Below are 12337 nucleotides of genomic sequence, written 5' to 3' on the forward strand. Positions count from 1 at the left end.
ATATCGCCAGTGAGTCCATATAAAGTGTTAGGAGGTTCTTGAAAACGGAGATAGATTATGTTCCAAACATTCTTAATTGGATTAAGATCAGGACTATTTGCTGGTCAATCTATAGTTTCAATTCCAACATCATTAAAATAATCTCAAACAGTCTGAGCAACATGCGGTCTAGCATTATCCTGCTGAAACAAAAAATTCTCACCAATGTAAGGGCCAAATGGTATCACATGTTCTTGCAGGATCGCCCTTATGTACCTATCAGCTTTTAACTGCAATTATTAATCGCCACCAAGTCAGTATGAGCAGTTAAAGAGATCCCTCCCCAAAGCATAAATGACCCTCCACCAAGTAATCTCTATATGTTCTGTTCTGGAAGTAATGTTCGTGATCAACATAACGTTCGTGATGAACGTAATGTTCTGGAAGTTACATTGGACCTATCTTTCATTTGGTCTTTGATCAACTCTTATACGTCTATCTGAGTTGTAGAGACAAATTCTGGTTTTATCTGACCAAAAAACTCTTTCCCAGTCTTCCAATTAGCCCAATCGATGTGTTCCCTAGCAAAAGTTAACCGTGCTCTACGATGCTCTAGGGTCAAAGCTGATCTTCGCGCTGGGATTCTTGGTCTCAGATTAGATTCAGCTAGGCGTCGACGAACAGTATTAGTTGAAATTCTGAGTCCATCTGCTTCCGGTATCTCTGTCTTAAAGAAGAGAGTCTTATGAAACAGTCTTGAACTTGTATAGTTAGGCGATGCGTTGACCAGGTCATCTTAAGTGCTGACCTATAACGCTCAATCATACGGGAAACGGATGTATGCGATATCCCTCTTCCAGTAAAATGCCTACGCACATTCTTCGGCCATCAAATTTCTTGAATAACGTTTCATAATAAACACTACTTCACTACTGTACCTCACAAATGTCAATTTTTAAAGTAAAAATGTAATTTAAATTTTATCTGGAATTCCAACAAAATAAAAATAATATAAACATACTTCGAGTAAAATAAATACCTGTATAAATTTAGAATGTCTGTAATATGGCAGTTTAAAATAAAAATAAATATTTCAATTTTTTTGAAAATCTCCAAAAATAATTCGAATTAATGTAGTGGTGCGTTAATTTTTCTGGCCAGTATAATTGTGTAGATATTTTGTTATATTCTATTTACAGGAACTTGCTTGGAATCTTATTCTATTCACCGTTATTTTTTTCTTTTTGTTAACAATATTATTTGTAATTTCATAAGTAACTGAATTCAGCTTTTCTGCCTTTAACTTAGCAAAGTGCAAGTTGGTCATGCTTCGGAGTGTCTCTCTGAAAATTTCACTATACGTTTATATTTCATGTCAGTGGTACTCATTGCCTATGACCTCATCAGCCGGCATGACATTGACGGATCGCGAGCACGTAGTCAGATCAGATGGAATTACTATATTTTTAATAAGCTTTGTTCCTACAACAATGTAGATTCGCCGGACTCATTTCAATAATTTAGGATTTTTAAATATTAATATTCTCTTTAATTTCAATAACTACAATTTCATCTATGAAAAAGACAGTCATCTGATCTGTCTGGCAGCGTCACGCTTAAGTGGGGAGCCAAATTTTTTTTATCAATGTATTCAATCACCTGCTTGTATATCATCTTCTCAAAAATCTTGGACAATACAGACAGTAGGCTGATTGGTCGTAAATCAGAATAATCATTCGGGTTAGAGATCTTAGGCGGTGGCAACACTTATGCCTTTTTCCATAAAGAGGGACATTCACCTTTCTCGATGCAAGTATTAAAAATGTGAGTTAACACCGGTATGACACTGGAGCAGCACATTTTAATCATCTCTAATGACAAACTATTAATGCCATTGGTATTCGATTTTATTTTCGAAATAGCTTCAGATACGCCACCAGTATCCACTAGTTCTAAATCGAACCTTTGATTCGTGACTTTGCCACCCAGATATTCCCGAATGGTCTCCGCTGTAATTAAGAATGGGTCAACCACTAACTGCGCCACCACGGCTGTGCTATTTATTTAGCTATTGGTTATATAATATATTATCTGGCATTTGTTATAAGCTACTTTATTGAGCTAAGTATTGAATCAACTCGTACATTGTAGCGGACTTCGAGTTACCTAGAGGTGTACAAAAGGGGCAAATCGAGTAGTACCAAGTAAGTTTCAGAACCACCGGGAATAGATGCACCAGGTACTAATAAACTGTGTTATCTTTTAATTGAGCACACTTTGTTTATTTTACACTGTCCCTACATACGGGGGTATATTGATAGGTTAGTAGAGGCATTTATTGAATCGTGTGTGGCGCCCATTTAACCACATTTTTAGACCCACGCCCTATCAACACAACTTTGGCATAAAGGGGACCAACTGTAAACTTGCCAAGCCAACTTGTACAAGCTAGTCATCGGACCTCAGCAAAGCTGAGTATTTATATGTGTAACCAATAAGACCAGTGGTACCATTTTCAAGTTCTCCCAGAGAAAATGAGTTTTTAAGATAAATTATGTTTATTATTTGACATTCCTTTGAAAATACCTTATCATATTCATTACATGTATATATTTACTTAGGCTTGTTGCTATTAACTTAATAGCTTAAATTCTTCAAGGCATATTTATTAAACTGCAAAAATGAATAAAGTACCAGCGATGCCAGTGGAGAGAGTCTGATTCGAGATCTGTTTTAACACTACGTGTGACATAGTCATAATTGAAAAACATATTGGTCTAATAAGGGATAACTTATTGAAATAACTTATTAACTTATAACTATTGAATTTGAATTTGAATTGGTTAGCTAAAAACATTCTTAACACTAGACGTCTCGTTAGAGCTCCAGTACTATTCCGTCAAATAGCAATTAGATTAGGATTCACCAAAGATCATCACAATTAGCAAAGGCGTGAATGGGACATACATTCTTTTAACCGATGAATCAAAGTTCGGTTTAAGCCTTGAGTCAAGAAGACTGGGGATCTATCTAACACTTGGCAACGCGTATTACTTGCAAAATATTCAAAGAGTTGACAGATACCAAGGTAAAACTTTGAAGGTTTGGGCTGCAGTTTCGAAAGATTTTCGGAATAATCTGGTTTCTATTCGAAGGTTTTTAATAGCAAACGAATATCGGGATCAAATTTTGCAAAACATTCTTCATTCATCCACGTGCTACAGGATTCGGTTAAAATTTTGTACTAATGCACGACAAATTACTTTCGCAAATTTCAAGATCCGCTAGTAATTTTTTAGAGCAGGATAATATTTAGGTTAAGGTACCTGCAGGTAATAAGGCCTATATTCAAAAAAACCGCTTTAAATTAATCGCAAATCGATTGCGTTGGGTCCGCGTCTCCTATTGGTCCATTTACAAACGACATTCGAACGGACTACCCGCGTTCCTCGCTTTCGGGCGTCAGTAAGTTCCAACAACTTGTATCGACGGGTCGCCGCGTGTGATATTATAAGGATACAACGAACAAAAACGTAAGTATTTTTAGTATTTATATTTGTATTTTTAATTTATAACTTGGTTAGTTATAACTTTGGTTAGACTTTATATGTTGTGATTTCAATAGTTTATTAGATTAAATTTAGCCGACGTAATTTAAATAAATTTACATAATATTTCGTCATGGATGAGTAATAATGCCTATAAAAATAAGCTATTGGCCTTATTACCCTCCATGTAGGCCTTATTATCCTCATGACAAATTAATGCTTTTATTAACATATTATTAAACTTCTAAACTATTCTCGTTTTATTTTCAGTGATTTTTAACATCATGCCTCCTAAAAGGGCACCTTGGTACGAGAAGGATTTAATATCAGCAGTTCGACCTGTTTAACGCGGTACTCTGAGTACATATGGGACTGCGGCAAGGTTTATTCCCAGAAAAACCATTAGAAATCATGTTCAGAATGGAATCCTAATAAAAAGACTAGGTCGTAAATCTATTTTAAAAGAAGAACAAGAAGCTGATCTCGTTAAAAGAATAATAAGATTTAGTGAAATAGGTTTACCTGTGACTCCACGGATCCTTCCTTGATTGGTATTCAGATTCTGCGAAGATAATAAAATTGCTCATCAATTTAATACAACTTCAAAACTTGCTGGTAAAGACTGGCTAAAGGCTTTTATGAAGAGAAATCCTGTAATTTCTAAAAGAAAAGCACAGTTTATGAATCCAGCTAGGGCTCAAAAACTTAATAAATTTATAGTTGATGATCATTTTTCAAAAATAGGGAAAATATATGATGATCTTGATATAATTAATCACCCTGAAAGACTTTATAATATGGATGAAAAAGGATGCCGCTTGACTATTTACCACCAGCCAACCGTTTTAGCTAAGAAAGGGGTAAAACGTGTTTACTTTCAATCGTCAGAACATGCAGAGAGTGTGACAATTGCAGGATGTGTCAATGCCCTTGGAATACCAATACCTCCTATGATTATTTTTAAAGGAAAGAGGCTATAGCCAAAATTACATGATAATTTGCCACCAGGAACTCTTGTGGAAAAATGAAGTAAAGGCTACATGACTAACGAACTTTTTAAAGAATTCCTCAAGCACTTAGCCCGATACAAAAGTCCAGGAAGGTGCCTTTTAGTTTTTGATGGTGCAGCTTGTCATCTTGATTTGTCAATTGTTGATGTTGAAGACTCACTTGATATAGATATCTACTGTTTGCCATCGAATACAACTTATGAGCTTCAACCCCTCGACAAATCTGTATATCGTTCATTTGAGCATCACTGGGATAATAATGAGTTATTATTATTCTTGGATCAGAATCCTAACAAAAAGTTGACCAAATCACGTTTTAACTTTTCATACTTTCAAATGTTTGGTCTAAATGAATGACACATAGTAACATTATAAACGGTTTTAAGGCTGCTGGTCTGTTTCCAATGGTATCCCGAGGCAATTTCAGAAACAGCATTTGCTCCTTCAATTCTCTCAGACGTACCGGCACCGGATAATACCAACAAAGAAAATAGGCGTCCACCTGAATCTCCTTAACCTGGTCCGTCTGGAATGGCATCCAACAAGTCTGGCAAATTTTCCTATTCCAATGTTTACTCTTCTGACTCGGATTCGACTGATGACCATATCCCTCTTGCTGAATTAAAGAGACGAACAACAAAAATCACTTCTTTTAATGAGCTTTTGCCCACGCCAGTAAAAACTAATGAAAAACCTAAAAAAAATCGAAAAGAAGCTCTAAACTACAAAGGAACTCCAGTCACTAGAGATCTTTTTACCGAGGAGAACAAAAGTCGTGCCAAATTGAATAAAGATATTGAAAGCTCCAGGGAAAAATTAGGTACCGAATGGTATTGCCATGGATGTAAGGAAGACAGGCAGGCTGATATGAGGCAGTGCAGCAAATGTCTTAAATGGTACCATGAGGAATGTGTTGGCTTAACAGTCAATGACATGGATGATTTTAAGTGTCCCGATGGCTGCTAAACTTCGCCCAATTAACGAGTTGTGCAATTTTTATGTATAGGCTTTATTAAACCTCCATCGGATAATAAGGCCGATTTGCGTTATTTTTCTTAATATTTATTTTTTGTTTTCTAGTTTTTTTAGAGATTATTTTTTTAAGTTTGTTAAAATTAATATAACCTTATAAGCACTTTGGTGTATTAAACTAAATATTAACATTACAGTCTTTCACTTTATTCAATTTTTTCTTAGCTAGGCCTTATTCCCCTCAAGTACCTTAGTTATTGTCATGACCTGCGCAATCCTCTAACTTAAATTCTATGAAGCATGTTTGGGATATGTTTAAAAGGCATTTTTGAAATCAAAGAATAGTGGTACATATAAGGAAAGTGCTTCTGAACTGTATGCAAGAGGAGTGGCTATAAATTAAGAAAAACGACATTGACAATTTATTTAAGAGTATGGTAAACAGATGTCGAACTATTATTAACAATGGGCGTGGTTAAACAGTCTATCAATAAAAACTTTTTCTTTTCCATTAACTTTTTTTTAAATTTTTCTATTTTACTTCTTTCATATTTTATTTCTTTAAATTGTTATCTTGTTAAGAGTCATAAGTTCACCTGTTTCCTTTCTTTAGGCTTATGTCTCTATGGACTCTTTTAAAGGCACCTACATCATAAAAAAATAAAACCTATTCAGAAAAATATTACTTACTTCCACAAATACGTGGATGATATTCTTAACCTAGGATCGAAACTAAGTAATATATCTTTTAAAAGTTTGTAAGCTTTAGACATCCAGAAATAAATTCTGCCTTAGAAATTAAAAATATTAAAGCCATTAATTTTTTAGTACATTTATAATAAAAAATATATAGACCAAAAACATTCATTTCGAATCTATCGAAAACCTGTAAATTTAACCACTAACCAACCAGTAGATCATACAAAATCCTTTATTTATTGCCAATTCTCATTTTTATAATTTTATTTTAGACAATGAACTTATTCAAAAAAATATTTCGTAATTCTTCTTTACATGTATATCCAATTATCAATGAAACCGATTTAAGTATTCAAGAAAAGTATTTTGTCTTGATCTTGTAAAGATTGATATGACGGTGTCTTCTTATAAGCCGATTGAATGTGAGGTGGTATCTTAAGGTTCAGTTCTAAGAGCTATTTTATTTCTACTATTATAAATTATATCATTAGTCTGGACATCAGCGGTAGAAGCTGTCTCTTTGCAGGCGCGACAAGTTTTACTTAGATTAACCCTGATATTAAGGAACTACATACAACCGTATCAAAGGGTGGGATTCAAATCTTCTATGCCTTAGCATTTTTAAAACCAGTCTTGTCATATAAAAATACATTGGAATCTTTTGTACGTCATAATACCAGTTTATTCGTCGTTGAATCTATCGAAGCTTTACCCAAAAAATTAAACTCTGCATGTTTTGCAGTTAGATCGGTTTTTAGGGAGTTAAGCTTGGTAACGTCTAATCAGTCTATTATGAGTTTTTTTTGTTTTAATTCTATTCTGCGATATCCGTTTTGCAACTCAATTTGAGCGCACTTTTAAACTATAAAAGAGAGGTGTTGGTTATTCTCTAAAACTAAGTAATAGGAGTCCATATCAAAAGCGATATAATATATGTACAATGTCAAAAAATTTACCATTTGAAATCAAGTTCATATTAACATTTACCGCATTTGGCAAGTCTTTTAAATTACTTGCTAAAAACTGGTAAACCGGCATAACCGTATATACTGGAGTAAGTAATGAAAATCTGTACCTTTTTCGAGAAGATCATACTTAGTATCCTGAAAAAATTAATGTATGGGCAGAAATTTATGGTAACGAAATCATCGGGCCATTTTTTTTGTAAGAAAATTTAACTGGACAAATTTATTTAGACCTCCTCAAAAATACGATATATCCTCCAGCCATCCAATCTTCGTGTAATGTTTCAGACAATCAACACAACAGTTTTAAAAATGTATTTATTTTTTTGGTTTTTTGCCTTACATGGTAAAACTACTCTTACAAAAAACTACTGCTAAAACTAAACGTGACAGTATCCTGACTTAACCTAGATTAACCTATTTGCGGAGTATCTAGCGTCATACCAATGTAAAGTCTTGTGGCCGTTGCGGAGAGCAAGTAAGGCACACTCACAGTTTACTTTAATTTCGTTTAATCAAAAACTAAACTACAAAATAAACACCTTTTTACGAACTTAATTACATGCGGTTTTCATTATTCTGTGTTTTGTGTCGAGAGTCTCGAGGATCGTGTATAGAGTCCCGAGGCGATTCTTGACAGTTCACAGCTGATCGATCCCCGCCGGCGTTGCCAAGCTTCATGCATCTGGGGCGCATGTTCACAGTATGTGTATTCGCCACAGGACTCCCCCCCAGTGAGGGACCCGGCGGTTGCGAACGGTTCTGTTGAATTGCATTGGACAGCAAACGGTTGGCATATGAGTGTTCTTCTACTAGTTGATGTGACTGTGGCACATAAGCTGGTTTGAGTCAATCCATGGAAATTCGTTGTGGTTGGTTCTGAACATCTACTGTCAAGTACTTGTCATGACGCTCCAACACTCTAAAAGGGCCGGTATATGGTGGTGTCAGCGGAGGCTTCACTTTATCAGTACGGATGAACACATGAGTCGTCTTCTGCATGTCTGGGTGAACATATGCTGTGCGGTTTGAGTGGTTACTTGTAGGTACTGGCCGCAATGCTCCCATGGTCTGCCGAAGTCGCTGGACAAAGCTATGTTCATCAGGTGCCGCTGCAGCGGGGACGAGTAGCTGTCCGGGGAGGCAAACCGGAGTACCGTACACCAACTCTGAAGCTGTGCAATTGATATCTGGTTTAAAGGTGTTTCGAAGGCTCAGCATGACCAAAGGAAGGGCTTCTACCCATGATGTTGCATCGGCGGCGATTAAGGCAGCTTTTAGTGTTCGGTGAAAGCGTTCGATACACCCATTTGACTGTGGGTGGTAAGCAGTCGTCTTAATGTGTTGCACTCCAAGCAATGCATTAAGCTGGCGGAACAACTGGCTTTCAAATTGTCTGCCTCGATCCGTAGTTATCGTCGCTGGCACCCCAAAGCGAGAAATCCATGCCTCAAGCAGCTTCTGTGACACGACTTCTGCTGTTGTCTCTTGAATAGGGATAGCTTCAGGCCACCTGGTAAATCGGTCGATGATCGTAAGAAGGTACCGAAAGTTTTGGTTTATCGGCAGGGGGCCTACGATGTCGATGTGTATATGAGCGAATCGGTCATCAGGCATTCCTATCGGAGCAACAGGCGTCACGGTATGGCGTCCAATTTTAGCACGCTGACATTGGATGCATTCTCGGGACCATTGTTTCACTTGGCGGTTCATGTTACGCCATACAAAGCGCTCAGAGATCATTCGCAGTGTAGCAGCATACCCCGGGTGGGATTGGGTGTGGAATTTTAGGAAAACATCCCTCTGGAACGGAGCTGGCACGTAGACTCGTATACGACCATCCTGGGCTGAGCAATAAAGCGGTTGCTGACTGTCCGGTAGAATCATGTGTTGAAGGTGTAATGAGCTAGCTGGGTCGTTCAGTACCTGCTGCAAACTCTCATCTTGAGTTTGCGCTTCAGCCAACCGGTCAAAGTCGATGGTAATGGGCGCTATGATGGCGTCTATTTCAGGTCTCGAGAGGCAATCGGCAACGATGTTGTCTGCACCTTGGATATGACGGATATCACTCGAGAATTGACCAATAAATTCTAGTTGGCGGATTTGTCGTGGAGACTGTCTATCATGGCGCTGCTGAAAGGCATATGTTAGAGGTTTGTGGTCGGTATAGATGACAAACTGTCTGCCCTCCAAAAAATGGCGGAAATGATGAATACCACTGAATATGGTCAGTAGCTCACGGTCATAGGTGCTGTAGTTTCGTTCAGTTCCAGAAAGCTTCCGTGAAAAGAAGGCAATAGGCTGCATGTGCCCCCCTTTAAGCTGTTGCAAGACGCCACCAATGGCACAATCCGAGGCATCAACTGACATGTTTAGTTGACAATTCGGTGCTGGGAAAACCAGCTGGCTAGAAGATGCCAACAGTTCTTTGACTCTGGTGAAGGTGGCTGCTGCTTCTGGCGTTAAAGTCAGCTCCTGCTGCTTCTTTTTCTGCTTAGATAGTAGCTGGGTTAATGGCATGAGCTCGTTTGCAGCGTTTGGAAGCCAACGCCTGTAAAAGTTGAGCATGCCCATAAAACGCCGCAGCTGTCGATAAGACGTGGGCTGTGGAAAGTCACGGATGGCGCTGACTTTAGCCTGTAGTGGTCGAACACCGCTTGAAGAGATTGTGACGCCTAGAAAGTTAGCTTCACGTACCCGGAATTTTGACTTGTCCTTGTTGATAAGGAGGCCGTTAGCCTCTAAGATTCGAAGTACTGATGCTAGATGTCGCTCGTGCTCTGCTTCTGTCTCCGACGCAACCAAAATGTCGTCAATATACACGTACACATACGAGCATTCTCGAAAGAGGTGGTCGAGGTACCTCTGTAAAGTCTGAGCTGCATTACGCAAGCCAAATGGCATCTGGACGAATTCGTATAGGCCAAAGGGTGTTATTACGGCTGTTTTCTGCACATCTTGCGGGCGGACTGGGATCTGGTAGAAAGCGCGTACAAGGTCGATAGTTGAGAAATATTGCTTAATATGCAACTGATTTGCAAAGTCCTGGATGTGCGGCACTGGATAACGATCTGGTTTTGTTATGGCGTTCAGACGGCGGAAATCTCCGCAAGCACGCCATTGCCCGTTAGCTTTTTGAACCATATGGAGCGGACTGGCCCATGAAGACTTTGATGGTCGGATAATGCCTGCTTCCATCAGCTCGTTGAATTCAGCGCGTGCAGCTTGCAATCGGTCTGGTGGTAATCTGCGTGACTTCGAGAAAACTGGAGCACCTTGCGTTTCGATGTAATGCTGAACTCTTTCAGGGTCATCTAGAGCCCCAGCTGGGCGATTATACGGATGCGCGGTAGACAGTCCCACTTCTGGCATGTTAACATGGCGAGAAACACAGATGATGTTTGGAATCTCTGGACTTACAAGGCGCTTGTTTTTCATGTCCACAGTAATGCCTTGATGGAAGAGGAAGTCAGCTCCCAGGATAGCTGTAGTGACATCAGCGACGACGAATGTCCATGTGACTGGTTTGCCGAGTCCCAAGTTTAAAGTAAGCTGCTTCTGCCCGTAGGTTCGGATGCAAGAACCGGTGGCAGAATAAAGGCATACGGAACTGGGTTGAGTCGCTGAGCCCATCCTACGAGGGAGTACACTTAAGTCTGCGCCTGTATCGATCAGGAATTGGAGCTGGAGAGTGCTGTCTGTTATAAACAGGCGACGTGGCCTATGAGGGGCTGCAGTTGTCGCCACTACTGCACCCCTTGGTCGTTTTTTGTAAAGGTGCATGGCGGTCTGCACTTCTTTGCTAGAGCCCCAAATCTCTGATGATAATAACAGAGGCTGTGGGTGGGTGAGCTGTTGGAGGCTTTAACCTGTTGCGCCTGTTGCGTTTGCTCATTGGCAGCTACTTTCTTAGATAAAGCGCTCACCTGGTCGCTTAACGCAGCCACTGTTCTGTCTAGGGCGGGGCCTTCACTGATCGGCATGACGGGAAAGCTAACGCTACGCATGTAACTATCTGCCTTTTTGGCTAGTTCCTCCATATCGCCATCAAGTATGGATATGACGCCTCGAACTTGTGGTGGTAGACGATCCAACCATAAGTTTTTAAGCACCTGTGCACTAATACTTCCCAGAGCTAAAGCTTGCATTTTATGGATAAGCTGCGTCGGTTTAAGGTCACCCAAGGTCATTTCCATTAAGCGGTATATCCTTTCATCGGGGCCAATGCCGTATCTATCGAGAAGACGTGCTTTCAGGTCTTCATAGGCCCTACCTGTTGTTGGATTTCTTAGAAGGTCTGCCACCTCAGAAAGAACCTCGCTATTTAAACTAGCCACCGTATGGTCGAATTTGCAATTGTCTGCGGTTATTTTAGCTTGTCGAAACTGTGCTTCTAATCGGAGAAACCACAGTTCCGGTTCTGTACGCCAGAATTCTGGTGCTTTTATTCCTACCCGGGCTATTATAGACGAGTCATCAGCTTGGACGGGCACAGCAGAGGCTTGAGATGACAATGGTTGATCTGTGTCAGGCATAATATCGTTGTTTCGTGAATGTTAGGTCCGTGAACGAAGCGAAAAATCGGTCAAAGCACTAAAGAAACTTAGGCACGAGGTCGCATAACCTAAGCGGGCACTTTGCACTTTTACTGTCGTCGGGGTCACCAATGTGGCCGTTGCGGAGAGCAAGTAAGGCACACTCACAGTTTACTTTAATTTCGTTTAATCAAAAACTAAACTACAAAATAAACACCTTTTTACGAACCTAATTACATGCGGTTTTCATTATTCTGTGTTTTGTGTCGAGAGTCTCGAGGATCGTGTATAGAGTCCCGAGGCGATTCTTGACAGTTCACAGCTGATCGATCCCCGCCGGCGTTGCCAAGCTTCATGCATCTGGGGCGCATGTTCACAGTATGTGTATTCGCCACAGTCTTTAAGGCACGTTCGGGTTCCACTAAACTAAAGCTACAATTCTATAACACATACACTTCTCCCCGAATAAGCTTAAAGAAAACATATGAGACAAAACTGAAATTTGATGACTTAGAAATATAGTACTATAAGTCTAATCTAATAGGAGGAACTAACGCTGCCTGTTCTAGTAGTATAGTCTTTTTTTGTGTGATACCTAACTGGAGTTAATAAAGTATTCTTGTTCCTTA

At 39.4% G+C, this 12337-nt stretch overlaps 1 protein-coding gene across 1 annotated transcript; it reads right to left on the reverse strand.

Moving 5' to 3' along the window:
* Nucleotides 1–10919: 10919 nt before the first annotated feature.
* LOC126741739 (uncharacterized) lies at nucleotides 10920–11708 on the reverse strand. The gene has a single exon (XM_050448285.1). It carries the CDS (start codon nucleotides 11706–11708, stop codon nucleotides 10920–10922), a length of 789 nt encoding a protein of 262 aa, XP_050304242.1.
* Between the last annotated feature and the right edge of the window lie 629 nt (nucleotides 11709–12337).

Source organism: Anthonomus grandis, chromosome 10 (assembly GCF_022605725.1).
Source record: "Anthonomus grandis grandis chromosome 10, icAntGran1.3, whole genome shotgun sequence".
NCBI lineage: Eukaryota > Metazoa > Arthropoda > Insecta > Coleoptera > Curculionidae > Anthonomus > Anthonomus grandis.